The following is a 13,867-nucleotide window of genomic DNA, read 5'->3' as shown; positions in this document are numbered from 1 at the left end:
GAGTCGGCCCTGGTTTTAGAAGAACCGACTGCTGCCATCTGCTCATAGACGCATGGGACCAACGTGCCAAACAAACAGACTCAAGAGTGAAAGTGAAGTGATTGTCATTGTGAAACACAGCAGCACAGCACACGGTGACACAGCGAAATGTGTCCTTTGTATTTAACCATCACCTTGCGGGGACGGTACCTTGCTCAGTGGCACCTCAGTGGCACCTTGGCAGCTCAGGATTCAAGCCAGCAAAAATATATTTTTATGTCAGAACCATTTGGAGTTGGTGGCTAAAAGTGTGTGAACTTCCTGAGATGGTTGGAGAGGGAGGTTTCGTCAAGTGTAAATGTTGTGCATATTCCCCTGCTGGCTGTAAGTACAATAAAATTGACCTTGATATGACTGAAAATATTTACAGTATTTGGGCAGCATGCAGGCTTCAAACAGGATGGCGAGGATGTAGAACAGCGTCAAGGAATTTAATTACCTGGCTCGGGTGAAGGTGACACCTGGGCCTGATGTAAGTGCCTTCTCGATGGCACTTATCAGAACAGCGAAACACATACCCCGGTCACATTGTGGACACGTGTCCTGCGGCGTCACAGAATCGTTGGGGGAAAACACAGCCCATCAGATGTGGGCTGAAACTCGTGCAACGTCAGTTGACTGATCTGCTTACAGGAAACAGCTCCATATTCTATAACTGAGTTAGTCGTCACATCAAAAAAATGACCCCATGAGTAGCAGGTGCCGCAGGCCGCAGCGGGTCGTGTGTTGGTGGTTCCTATGAAGGTGGTGCCACTAACCAAGTCGAGTCCGACTACCGTGGCACTTCCACCCACATTCACCCAATACAGCTTAAGGGCACACAGGTTCGTAATATTCAGGAAGCGAGAGACAAAAATAATGATTTTATGAATGATAAATATACCACAAACAGAAAGTAAAATATTTATATTATATCAATAGATAGATAGATATCAGACACACAAGATACCTTCCACAGTAATGGCAAAGGGCTTCATACAGTTGCAATCATCTTTGAATAAAATACCAAAAAGAAAGAAAAAGAAACAAAAACCCAAACAGAATAGATAATAACAAGCGGGGCGACATCGGGGATGTTGACCCTGATGGGGCTGGTCACACACAGGTCAGTCACAGCTCCAAACACCGGCAGCCAGAAACTTTCTCCCTGTACTGTGCCACCAAGTCCCCCGCTGCACACCAGCAGTCGCAATACTAAATAAATAAATAAATAAAATCTAACCAACGGGGCCCAAACCGAGCAATGAAATCGCTGTGTCAAAGCACAGAGAGAAGCAAAGTAGCTCCAATTTCGCTATGGTTATCATCTCATGACCAGCATTTACGTCTCGTCTTTGTCACGCCAAAAGGTTCGTTTGAAGAAGATATTTCATCATAAATGTTGCGGACAGAAACAACACTAGTCCAGAATGTCTGTTTAGATGGATAAGGCTTTAAAAAAAAAAATACAATTCTCTTCTAGACGCCTCCTTTTATTCACTAATTACATGTGGAGAGGACCGCAAAAGGCTGAATTACGACTGGAGTCACAAAGTGACCCGTTCGGAATCCTCAGCAACGGGATTGAAGCAGATCTCCAGCTTCCGTCGGAGACGGGCCTTGAGCTGCAGACCGTGCTTCACGCTGAGGTTGGTGTACTCCTGGGCCTTCAGCTTGGCGTAGTAGTCGGAGAACTTGTTGAAGAGGATGGAGATGGGCATGCCGTTGAGAATGATGCCGAAGGAGATGCACGCAAATGCAACCAGGCGGCCCAGAACGGACTTGGGCACCACGTCGCCGTAACCCACCGTGGAAATGCTGACCTGTAGAGAAAGATGCAGAAGCTCAGCATGAAAGACATGCTGTCAGGGATGCATGTTGCAAAATCCCACATGGCAGCACCGACTGGAAGAACCGTTTCTCTGCTGTGTCTGTGTTCCTTCATACCCAAGAATAAGGACTAATAATGGAGAAACATGACAAATCAGAATCAGAAAAAAATATCTGTATAGTTCGTGAGATTTAATGTTTCACTTTAAGAGCAACAAAATGTTTACGTTTGTGGCATTTTTATCATCCAGAGTGCCTTACAATCAGTAGTTACAGGGACAGTCCTCCTGGAGACACTCAGGGTTAAGTGTCTCGCTCAGGGACAGGATGGTAGTGAGTGGGGTTTTAACCTGGGTCTTTGTGATCCCCTGGTCCATGAACAAGCACCCACTGGGCTGCAACCACCTGTAAATACTGACAGACTTCCTTTTTTCCCCCCAAATGTTCACTTCCATGGTGTCACCACAGAGGTGACATAAGATAAGTAAACTGCTTACAAAAACTTCTGCTGCTGCATTTCCTGGACGCTGGGTGGTAGAAGCCTAGTGGGTTACACACTCGCCTATGAACCAGAAGACCCAGGTTGAAACCCCACTTACTACCATCGTGTCCCTGAGCAAGACACTTAACCCTGAGTGTCTCCAGAGGGGGACTGTCCCTGTAACTACTGATTATAAGTCGCTCTGGATAAGGTGCCTCTGGTGAATGCTGTAAATGTAAAAATGTAAATACTAGGGAAATAAAAGTAATATTGGAGACAGAAAAACTCACCGCCGCCCACCACCACGCATCAGGAATGCTGCTGAACGGAGTCCCGGGAACGTCCCGCTCCACCGAGTGCATCAGCGCGGAGAAGGTGAAGATTCCCATGGTAATGAAGAGGAACAGGCAGCAGACCTGCTGGTAGCACTGGCGCAGCGTGAAGCCGAACGCCCGCATACCCGTCGAGTGGCGCGCAAGTTTAAGGATTCGGAAGATCCGCATCAGCTTCACCACCTTCAGGACCTTGCTGACCTTGCTAACCCGGGCCATGGTCTTTAGGTCGTCCTGGACGCTCAGGTCCTCCTGGTCAGCAAAGGCCTCGAAGATCAACTGGATGAAGTATGGCATGACAGCCACCAGGTCCACAAAATTAAGGCCGCACTTCAGGAAGTGCTTGATGTTGCACGTGGTCAGCAGTCGCAGGAAGTACTCGAACGTAAAGAACAAAATGGACACGATCTCGATGCACTCAAAGTAGGTCTTCCCGTAGACCTTTGCGCTCTGCAGTTCCTTTACCGTGTTGAGGGTCATCGCGACAATGGAGATGAGCACGAAGAGGCTGGAGAAAACCGCAAAGGCCTTGGCCGCCAGGGACGAGTAAGGATTCTCAATCAGGTTCCAGAGGAACTTGCGCAGGTCCCCCAGGAACATGCTCTTGAACCGCTCCTCGTCGTGCTCCGGCTCGATCTCGGCCAGGAGCTCCCGCTCCACCTTGAGGTAGTCCCTCAGCTCCTCCACCTTCTCCTCGAACAGGATGCGGCAGCAGCGCTGCGTGTCCTTCAGGCTGACGCCCCAGTACGCGATCTCCTCCTCGTAGCTCAGGAGACAGAGCTCGTCCATGACCCACAGCACGCCGCTTCTGTAGAAGTGGAAGATGTAGCCGAAAACTGCCGGGTCTCGGTCGAAGAAGAACTCGTCCGTCTGCACGGAGTAGTCGTCGCAGAGGGTCAGCTGCTGGACTCGGTCCGTGCACAGGGCCAGCGAGCCGAGCCTGGTGCGGGGGTACTTCATGGCCACCTGCTTGGCAATGTGGAAGACCTTTCCTCCCACGTTGATGTTCATGATGTTCGAAGTTCTTCGGACCTCGAATTTCACCCCGAGGTTTCTCGGCACCTTTTCTCGCACCAGTTTCGCTGACTCGGGACCCGGACCGTCCAGATTGTCCATGGAATTCCAAGGCTTTACAGAACTATCCTGAGAAAAAGGGAAGGTTTCTTCCTCAGTGCTTTGCGAGACACCACCACCACCACCAATCTTCAGGCTGGCAAACAAGGTGGAGCGCCTCTTGGTCAACTTCTTCGAGAGCTGCTTCTGAGAGGCGTCCATGGCTGCGGAGCGTCCGAACTACTGATGGGTTGGGATGGAATGAAGAGCATGCTCGTCTGAGATCTTTCACCCCTCCTCTTGTCCCATCTAATCTAATTCCAGGCCTTCCTCTCTTTCTTAAATCCACTTCTAAATACAGGCAGCAGAGATTAGCTGCCAAGTTGATTTAGGGCTCGTAACTCTGGATTGAGGATGGTGGCGTCCAAACAGGATTTGCTAACTTGTGACGAAGGCTTTTAAACTCAAATGTATTTTTTTTACAGCCACGTCCAGAGTTTGAATGAACAGTTTGAAGTATTGGCCACAGCAGGTCTTAGAAGGAAAACTATTTATTGCTTTCAGTGTCACAGAGAAATAATAATCAGTTCAGAGCACTTACCCAAAAACCCACACAAATAAATATAAATCAATAAATAAATCATAAACGGCGCCCTTCTCCAGGAATTTAAAGGCGCGGCCCACGAGAGGCGTTCCACCTCAATGCTCCTAAATATAAACGGAGCAGATTACAAACCATGAGCGTCGAGTTAATCCCTGGTTATGCACACTCCCAACCCGCCTTTGTGGGCCACGCCTTCGGGACTACGTCACATTACAACAATAATTACATGGGCAAAGAAAAGAATTTATTCAGCTCTGGGATTAATGAAACAAACGTCTTTTCGCGGCGATGACGTACAGAAATCTGTACAGCACTGGGGCACGTTTCAAAACCGGCATTTATTAATTATCACCTATTACCCAACTCTTGTTCCCGAAATGTACATCAAAAGTGCATGGCGACGGCCATACATCGTAATGAATGGCGTTGTTCCCGCAATTCTGATTGGAAATGTGAAAAATCTGTGATAATACTGAGATAGCCTAGCTCCACCCCTCCCGAAGTCATCTGAGAAGACGTCTCGGTCCTCCTACCGCCCAGTGCCGCCTTTAGGTCAGGACGTTTTTAATTGTGCATGTGGAGAGACGGCTGAAGTGACACCCTCTGTCCTCACATGTCCAGATTAAACGGTCTCCTGAGGGAAGCAGATGAGATCACATTCCGCGGTTAGGCGCGCTAATTAAGGCTGCGGGGTCAACCGAGGACAGACACTAGGTGTCCGTGGCCGAGGTTAGTGACAGGTCAGAGGGTCCCTTACGCTGACAGGGCTGGATTCGTGTTGGCCGGGCAGCATCAGCGGGTCCTGCGACTCCTTCAAATCCCCATGAAGACCAAGCGGCCGCGGCAGACCGAACTCACTCCTCCACCACCACGACACCAGTCCCACCAGGATTACGCTGAAGAACACTGCAGAAGGCAGACAGAGACCATGTCAATCCTGTTAAGAAACCACAGATCATTACAGATTGGAAGTGTTCGGGTCCACCACGTTCCCAGTCTGCTACATGATTTATACTCCAGTCCCCCTGGAGACACTTGCTCAGGGACACGACGGTAGAAAGTGGGGTTTGAACTTACCCGCCAGACTACTACCACCCTACATGAACTTTACCTGGTCCCCGTACCTTCGAGAATTACGCACTTCAAAATGGACCTCACACTTTAATGGGCTTATAAGCATCTACGATGAATAAGGAAATACAGCACGTACGCAGCTTTCAGTAATTTAATTCACTTTTATTGAGATCTGTGACTAACTGCCTGCTTTCTTGTTGTGGTTTTCATATTTACAGTCACACCACTTGCTCAGCATCACCACGTGGTGCAAGTCTGTAATACTTCATGATTGATGAACACTGCTTTACAGTGTACACATACACATTCACAAAGACGCGGTGCACCAATACAGTGGATATGAAAAAGATTCACATCCGCAGTATGCTTGAGTTTAAAGGTAAAAGTACAGTGATTTTTATTATTTATTATACTTCTAGTGTTTTATTATTCATTTTGTAACTGAGCTCTTGCTTAATCAGCTAATTTTAGGTAAAAAGTCTAAAACATTGAATGCAAACATGGAGAATGGAGAAGTTTCGTTAGAAACCTGTCCAAGTCCGATTTACTATAATAATATAACTTGTGTTTGTATAAAAACAGAAGCATAGGTGAGGTCAGGGGGCGGGGTTGCAGTGTTTGTAGGTGTGGTCTTTACCGGCTACAAAATGCGGGCTGTACAGTTGTGCCGTGATAAAAACCTTTTTTGTTGCGCTGCTTCTGAACAAGACAATTACATTAGATGCCGTTACAAACAATAGCCTGACTTATAATGCATGGATAACATGGCACAAATTGTAGGGATGTAGGGATGATGACGAGAGTGTCATTTTATTATTGCTGCACTGAACATTGGAAAATAAAGCCCGGTTTCATTGAAAAAGTTGCAAATTCCCACTGACATTCAATGAACAAAAAGAAACATCAGCTATTCATGACACAGTTCTGCAGATTGCACATTAAAAATTATTACATCACCTGGACTTTATAGGATAAACAGTTATGTCACTACATAATAAGTAAAAAGGAACAAAATATTTCTTATAATGTAGTGGGGTAAAAAGCATGATTATTGAATTTAAAGTATAAAGACTATGGTAAAGATTCCATAACAAATGATGACGAGTTTTTGTTCCCGAGTGTGCGTGCTCACAAACACACTACGTGTTGGGCATCAACAAAGGGGATAAACACGCCCTTCCAGTCTGCAGATATGAATCATAAACAAACAACACGGATCAAACACGACAAGCCACGCCCCAGTTACAGGCCACCCCCGTGGCCACAGTTCGCGGCCCGAACACATGCAAATAAAATGCACAACATTTAAAACCACACAGCAACACACATGAAGGCAAATAACTGCTGAAGTTACCAATAAGCGCCAAGATCCAGGAAAAGGAGGCGTCGGGAACGTCACGGACACTCGTCCCCGCCTGGCTGTCTGGAAAAAAAAAAACACGCAGAGTATGTAGAATTAAACCTGGAACGATGACAAGTTTTCCTGGGCAGCTCCCTGCGATAAACGATCGTTGTGAGACCATTTTCAATTGATGTAATGATTATGGCATATTAGTACAAGTACACCCTTTCAACAATCAAGCTTTAATTACTAAAGAATATTTAACACTAAACAACCAGAAACAATAAATAAAATGTAAACAAAATCGCCCTTAAAGTATTACACACTGAGCTCAGACAGGGACACCCCTAAAAAAGATCATAATAATTCCCCACAATCAGACGAAGCTTGAATATCTGAATAAATGGCTGAAAAACTGAAAGAATTAAAAACTCAAAACCTTTTGTGGAAACTTTAAAAAACGAAATAAACCGAATTCTACGGGCAAAATCTGAATTATCTTGCTATAATTAAATTGAGCAACTATAATGATATTTTGTGAGCCTGCAACATTAATAACCTCCTAAAACCAGCCATGCTGCGTCCAATCAGGGCTCTGACACTATTTGAGAAGATCCGAGAGAGCACCAACCTCCCCTAGTCCCCGGTTCCACCAGAGACTGGCAGTTTGTCCGGCTGAAAAGGTCGGGAATGCACGGATCTGGACACCCGCCACCCGAGGGCCCACATGCCGAGCGGCCTGGAGAGGGAAGAGCCCCACGAGCACACGGGTGAGACCGCGGCCGGCGGCTGGCAGTTAATGCTGAAAGCGAGGACCCACCCTCCGGCTGCAGGACCTCGTGGACCACAGCCAGGCCGCCGGGAGAAGCCACGCTGCCCAGCAGAACCCGGAGGGAGGTTCCGTCGTGCTTGCTGGCGCCACAGACGGCGCGGGTCACCTCATCCGTCCACAACACGTGTCCCTGTAACAGACGGGCGCGTACGAAGGGGCAAATTAAATCCGTTCCGCGCAAGCCCCGACCCGGCAGCGTGGTGGACACCGATTCACCTCAAACACCATCAGGCCACGAGGCTGGTCGAGATAACCATTGGACTCCACCGCGGTCTTGCGGTGCTGACCCTCGAAGTCGACCCGAGAGATGCTGCGCGTGCCGGCGTCCGCCCAGTACAGCAGCTGCCGCGGGACGTCTGGGCAAAATCAGCGGAAGGAACGTCTTTATTTCCACAAAAGTTATCAACAACTTAACACTGTGGAAAAAATGGATCAGCAACCTATAGAGAGGGCGACCGGGCTGCGAATGGCTGCGGTGACAAGAGGTCTCCGCCCTCGTCCGTCCAGGCCGGAGCGCTCGATGGTTGACCTGCCGCTGTCTGCCCAGAACAGGAAGCTAAAAAAAAAAAACAATTTATTATATTATTAAAATAAAAATGAAATCCAGCGAGGCAACAGTGTAGGTAGAGGTACGATCAGATGAAATCTGTCTAATTCTGCTTGATTCATTAAATGATGCAACGATTATTAAATTGTTGATTATTTTTGGTATTGTTTCTGGACTTGTCTCTCACGCTGCTTTTAAATGATTAAAAAGTAGACAGATTACAGAGGTGTGTGTGTGTGTGTGTGTGTGTGTCAGCTGGACTGCGCTCTATAAAACCCAATGACCCCCATAATAAAACGAGGGTAAAGAAGAACGGGAGGAACGGCGAGTTTCACACTTCAGTGTCCCGGAAGCGGCTGCGGCTGCTCCCGTAATCCGGTTTATTGGCCAGAAATCATCCGGGCTGGATCAACAGTAACCGGGGAGTCGCAGGTATGGAGACGGTTTATATGAGAGTCAGTGACGTCAACAACGGTGGCAAAGGTCGCGGTGGAATATGAATCCGGGGTGACGTTGGCAACGGTTTAACAGTAAAAACGATGTACTAATAGCATCTCATTTCAAGTCCAGTTTCCTCCTACATGAGCGAATCCTTGATTGGCTTTCATGTATTAGTGAGAAATGAGAACGTGAAGTGAAGCGATTGTCATTGTGATGCACAGCGCACGGTGCACACAGTGAAATTTGTCCTCTGCATTTAACCCATCACCCTTGGTGAGCAGTGGGCACCATGACAGGCGCCCGGGGAGCAGTGTGTGGGGACGGCGCTTGCTCGGTGGCACCTCAGTGGCACCTTGGCGGATCGGGATTCGAACCTGCAACCTTCTGATTACGGGGCCGCTACCTGCACTTGCTGCTTATTGCACTTCTGGTTAGACCTAAACTACATTTCGTTGCCCTGTACTTGTACATGTGTAATGACAATAAAGTTGAATCTAATCTAATCTAATCTTAACCGCTAGGCCACCACCGCCCTACTACTACAGCACGTGGAGTGTTTTACAGTTAATCTTGGAGATGTTTATTATTATTAAACTTACAATAACGTCCTCACATAGAAAATTTGTTCAAATTGTCACTTGTTGTCATAAGTAAATTTTTTACTTTCATTTTTCTAAAATGTATTCTTAAAAAGTTATTTTTTGCTAGTACTGCTGTTTCCTTCAGGACATTTCTACAGTGTGTGTGTGTGTGTGTGTGTGTGTGTGTGTGTGGTTAAAAAAAAAAAAAAAACCCACTCGGACAACGGATCCACTGCAACGCCGCTGGGATTGACCAGTCCACCAATCAGAAGCCGCTGCCCGCGCCTGTCGAGGGAAGCCACGTTGACGGAACGGGTTCCGGTGTCGGTCCAGTACAGCAGACGGTGAACCCAGTCGATGGCCAAACCCGAAACGGCGCCCGGACTCTTTAAGAAAACCTTTGACGTCTTCAGCGGGTTTCCGTCCAGAGGTGATCTACAGATGGAGATAAAACGCCGACACTCAGTGGTACCAGGGGCCCAAACCGCGACTCTGGTGCCACCTTGTGTCTGACCGCCGCCATCACAATCAGTCTAATCCAGCGTTTCTTCCAGATTCACTGGCCTTCCAACGTAAAGAAAATTGCTAATCGTAATGGCGTAAAATGAAACAGATCTCTCTCTGTCGCAGGAAACTCGTAAATCGGCCTCGGTAGCGTACCTGTAGATGATGCCGCGTTCAGCATTGGCCCAGTACACGGTCCGGTTGGCACTGAGCACCGCAACCGGCCCCGCCCCGGCGCCGGCCACCGCAGACATCGATCGGTACGCCCGTCCAACGCCGTCGACCCTCCAGAGTCCGGCAGGGCTGCTGACCACAATCACAGGCCTGTCACCTGGACACCAAACAGCGGTCACACGGTGGCATCAAATTCGGGATGCTCCGCCAATTCTGGAGGCCGAACAACGCCCACCTGCTGCCTTGCACTCTCCGGTGTGGGGACTCTGGACGTAGCCCCGGTGACATTCGCAGCTCGAGTTACCGTTGACGTCAACGCATGACTGGTCACAAACGTCACGGTCAAGGCACTCGACAATTTCTAGAAGAAAAGAAAGGACGGGTTTCTCTGATTTCTGATTTGCCCAGAAGCATATTTGGAAAGTTCGTTAACCGAAACGCCGGCCCCACCCTCACACTGTGTGTCCCCGATGAGGCGCATGTTTTCGGGACAGTCACACAGGACGCCGAGGGGCTGGTCCACGCAGTGGTGAGAGCAGCCGCCATTATTCACCCGACACTCATCATGACCTTCTGCAGAGAGAGAGAGAGAGAGAGAAATGGTGACAAGGACGCACATGCTAAGCCCCGCCCACTCCTACTTTCACCGGGCATGTATGGACGGTCTGTAAAGTGTCCAGAAAAAAACAACAGCGACAGTTACCAAGGGGGGCGGGGCTTAGCAAAGGGTCATTTGAGACCAAAGGAAATGAAAATAAAGTGAAGTGATTGTCACTTGTGATACACAGCAGCACAGCACACGGTGCACACAGTGAAATGTGTCCTCTGCATTTAACCCATCACCCTGAGTGAGCAGTGGGCACCATGACAGGCGCCCGGGGAGCAGTGTGTGGGCACGGTGCTTTGCTCAGTGAGGATTTGGGAATCGAACCGGCAACCTTCTGATTACGGGGCCGCTTCCTTAACCGCTAGGCCACCACTGCCCAGAAAGTGGATGAAGCTCTCACCGCAGTCTTCCTCATCGCTGCCGTCGGCACAGTCCTCAGTGTGGTCGCACCTCCAGGAATGGGCCACGCACTGGCCGCTGCGACACCTGAACTCAGAGGCGCGGCAGGGGCCGGGCGGGGTCGTGGCGCCGCCGCACGCCTCGTCCCGCTCGTCCTCGCCATCGGGACAGTCCTCGGTCCCATCGCAGACCCCGGCGCGCGGCAGGCAGCGTCCCGAAGGGGCGCAGAAGACGGAGCCGGACACGCAGTCGGTACAGAGCGCCTCGTCGCTCCCGTCCCCGCAGTCGTCCACGCCGTCGCAGCGGGAGCTGGGTGACACACACCGCCGGTTGGAACAAAGGAACTCGTCTTTCTTGCATTTTGTCAAACCTGGAAAGTTTTCATGGGAAAAAAAAACATTAAAAAAACAACGACGAAAAGCAGAGGAGGAGTGTGAACTGGTGTTTTTGTGGATTTCTTCCGCAATCAAACTCTAGATCTACACAAAAAAAAAAAAAAAAAAACTTTTGATAAAATTGGACTAGAAAATGATGACGTAGTGTTTCCATTTTATTATTACACTTCATCATCACTTCATCCTCCGCCTCGTCGGACCCGTCGCTGCAGTCTGAGGTCCCATCACACGCCGCGCCCGCAGCGACGCAGCGCCCGTCTCCGCACGAGAACCCCAGGCACGGCGCTTCCCCTGCAAGAAACCGCAACCGTACATTCATAAGAACGGGACTACCAGTCCCAGTGGTGGCCTAGTGGGTGAGAAAGGGACTATAATAATCGCAAGGTTGCCGGTTCAAAGCAGAGGACACATTTCCTTGTGTCACCGTGTGCTGTGTTTCAGTCACTTCACTTTCACTTTTTCTACTAAAGCGCTTTTTGACATTTGTATAATATATGGGGGAGGGGGAACCTGAATTTTAAAGACTTTTGATCATGCTTTGTCCTTGTTTTCGTCAATGATCAGTGACTACAGACTCAGAACATTCCACATCCATTCCAGACACAGAAGATGCTCTGGGGCAGTGGTGGCCTAGCGGTTAAGGAAGCAGCCCCGTAATCAGAAGGTTGCCGGTTCGAATCCCGATCTGCCGAAGTGCCACTGAGCAAAGCACCGTCCCCACACACTGCTCCCCGGGCGCCTGTCATGGCTGCCCACTGCTCACAAAGTAGAGCAGAGGACAAATTTCATTGTGTCACCGTGTGTTGTGCTGCTTTGTGACAATCACTTCACTTAGAAACCGATTTGGAAAACCTTATTCTCCTCTGTGGTTCTGTTTTTAACCAATGGCCCAGAACTTACAGCAGTGGGCCTCGTCGGCCCCGTCCTCGCAGTCCTTGTCACCATCACACAGCCAAATGCGTGGGATGCACCGTCCGCTGCTGCATGCAAATTGCGACTTGTCACATGCCTGGTGACGAACCCCTGACCAGAAGAGACGAATTAGAAACCGACGAACGTTCCGGGCCTTGCACTGCTGCACAGTTTATAGTGGCCAGCGAGAGCAGAAAGATGAGCTGTTCTACCGATAATATTGTGCCACTCACAAGCTTCAAAATCAATATCGTACATTCAACAAACCGGCACGAGAGATTTACAAATTCGAGTCAAGTTGACTTTATTTCTAGAGCACTTTAACAGCAGTTCCACCGCAAAGACATTCAGATACACACAAGAAGCACAAAGTAAAATACACGGAGAGCAAAAGCTAAAGACTTTTCAAATTTGGCAAGGCTGAAGAAAACTATATAAAAATGCATAATAGTTTTAAACCTTACTATACTATGCAGGTCTGAAGAAAACAATATATAAAAAAACACCCACTTGGGAAAGGTAAAGAGAACAGATGCGTTTAAAAGCAAATTAAATGCTTTATCGGTGGATGTGGAGGAGGACGTTGCGTTAGATCTGGAGGATCTAGTGGTTGACTGAAGGTGAACAAGATCTGTTATGTAGGGTGGGGCCTGTGCATTTAGGGCCTTAAAAACAAACAAAACTATTTTTATTTTAACTGAATTATAAAATGCAAGACCTGGCGTAATGTGTTGTTCCGTGATGAAAGAGAAAAATTGAGAGACTACTTAGGGGGTGGCTGTAAATACGCTTATTTAACCGGTAGACACGCCCACATTTCGGCAGACCAATCATTGTGCGAGATTGGAACTGGGCGTGGCTTAATCCGAGTCCACGCGTGGGACCGGGTTTGAACGTGAAGGAAAAAGTAATAAAAGCGCAGCCTGGACATCTGGCCGCGGGTCCGGCCGGGTTCCCGTCTGGGCCCGGTTTCCTGTCGGGGAAGGAAACTCCGGAGCAATGGATGAAATGTCGGGGTTAAGCAGGGGTCCCCGCCTGCAGGTGGACGATTTGCGCCACGTACCGGGCGACCAAAGTCTGCGTCCGAGGACGTTTTTACCCCGAGTGTCTCCGCGGACCCCGTCCCGGTCACTACTGACCGGATAAAGGGCGTCCGCCAAACGCTGCGAACGACGAATCGAATATTCACGCAATAGCAGCACCCCGCTGGCCGGCGTCTCTCACCTGCTCCGGGTCGGTGGAGAAGCAGGTGGAGCAGCAGCAGCAGCGCGGCGCCCAGGCGGGCCATTCCTTCCACGCGTCGCTCCGCCGCTTCGCGCTCCGGGATCGCGGCGCGCTTGTGTGACGTCACGATCCGTTCGCGACCTTGGGCCGGTTCCACTTGACTCGCAGTCGTCGTTGTAGACTCCCATCTTTTTGGTGTTTTGCTGAATTGCGCTGGTTTTGATGAGCCGATCTGAGAAAATTAATAATTGATTTTCTTATCATTTATGACCTACAAACCAAATATGTGGTCCATTCACCCCGTGACCCTGTTCCTAAAACCCGAGTCAGAGCCCAACATCCTTCATAAAGCAAGACCTGCAGACCACACACCCGGAAATAAACACTTCCTTTCTTCTATTCAAAGTGACAAAAGTGAAAGAGATTGTGAAATGCAGCAGCACATCACACCATGACACATGTCCTCTGTATTTAACCATCAGCATTGGTGACAGTGGGCAGCCCTGACCGGCACCCG

General features: G+C 49.0%; 2 protein-coding genes across 4 annotated transcripts; both read right to left on the bottom strand.

Moving 5' to 3' along the window:
* Window positions 1-873: 873 nt before the first annotated feature.
* Window positions 874-4,095, bottom strand: LOC114769743 (potassium voltage-gated channel subfamily V member 2-like). The gene is made up of 2 exons (XM_028963036.1): window positions 2,620-4,095; window positions 874-1,841 (listed from the first exon to the last, which is right to left on the bottom strand). Exons 1-2 carry the CDS (start codon window positions 3,934-3,936, stop codon window positions 1,566-1,568), a joined length of 1,593 nt encoding a protein of 530 aa, XP_028818869.1. The 5' UTR covers window positions 3,937-4,095; the 3' UTR covers window positions 874-1,565.
* Window positions 4,096-4,249: 154 nt separating this feature from the next.
* On the bottom strand, window positions 4,250-13,724 carry LOC114769742 (low-density lipoprotein receptor-related protein 8-like). 3 transcript variants are annotated; one of them, XM_028963033.1, is made up of 15 exons: window positions 13,351-13,724; window positions 12,115-12,237; window positions 11,380-11,505; window positions 10,821-11,189; window positions 10,264-10,386; window positions 10,049-10,174; window positions 9,796-9,970; window positions 9,352-9,570; window positions 8,007-8,122; window positions 7,783-7,922; window positions 7,555-7,696; window positions 7,366-7,473; window positions 6,747-6,815; window positions 5,076-5,224; window positions 4,250-4,952 (listed from the first exon to the last, which is right to left on the bottom strand). In XM_028963033.1, exons 1-15 carry the CDS (start codon window positions 13,412-13,414, stop codon window positions 4,941-4,943), a joined length of 2,061 nt encoding a protein of 686 aa, XP_028818866.1. In that variant the 5' UTR covers window positions 13,415-13,724; the 3' UTR covers window positions 4,250-4,940. The 3 variants fall into 3 exon arrangements, with proteins under 3 accessions (XP_028818866.1, XP_028818867.1, XP_028818868.1); XM_028963034.1 differs by lacking the exon at window positions 12,115-12,237 and having other exon boundaries at window positions 13,351-13,723; XM_028963035.1 differs by lacking the exons at window positions 11,380-11,505; window positions 12,115-12,237 and having other exon boundaries at window positions 13,351-13,723.
* Window positions 13,725-13,867: the final 143 nt, after the last annotated feature.

Source organism: Denticeps clupeoides, chromosome 19, assembly GCF_900700375.1.
Source record: "Denticeps clupeoides chromosome 19, fDenClu1.1, whole genome shotgun sequence".
In the NCBI taxonomy this organism is placed as follows: Eukaryota; Metazoa; Chordata; class Actinopteri; order Clupeiformes; family Denticipitidae; genus Denticeps; species Denticeps clupeoides.
The sequence above is the reverse complement of the archived record's forward strand: the minus strand, read 5'-3'. Positions and strand labels throughout refer to the sequence as shown.

Excerpts from the sequence above, each read along its gene's own strand:
- LOC114769742 (XM_028963033.1), bottom strand. The coding sequence starts at position 13,414 with ATGGCCCGCCTGGGCGCCGCGCTGCTGCTGCTGCTCCACCTGCTTCTC. Across the intron at positions 10,175-10,263 it reads CGGGGACACACAGTGTGAGG|AAATTGTCGAGTGCCTTGAC; the intron begins GTGGGGCCGGCG and ends CTTTTCTTCTAG. Across the intron at positions 8,123-9,351 it reads GCAGTGGATCCGTTGTCCGA|CTTCCTGTTCTGGGCAGACA; the intron begins GTGGGTTTTTTT and ends TTTTTTTTTTAG.
- LOC114769743 (XM_028963036.1), bottom strand. The coding sequence starts at position 3,936 with ATGGACGCCTCTCAGAAGCAGCTCTCGAAGAAGTTGACCAAGAGGCGC. Across the intron at positions 1,842-2,619 it reads ATGCGTGGTGGTGGGCGGCG|GTCAGCATTTCCACGGTGGG; the intron begins GTGAGTTTTTCT and ends CTTTCTCTACAG.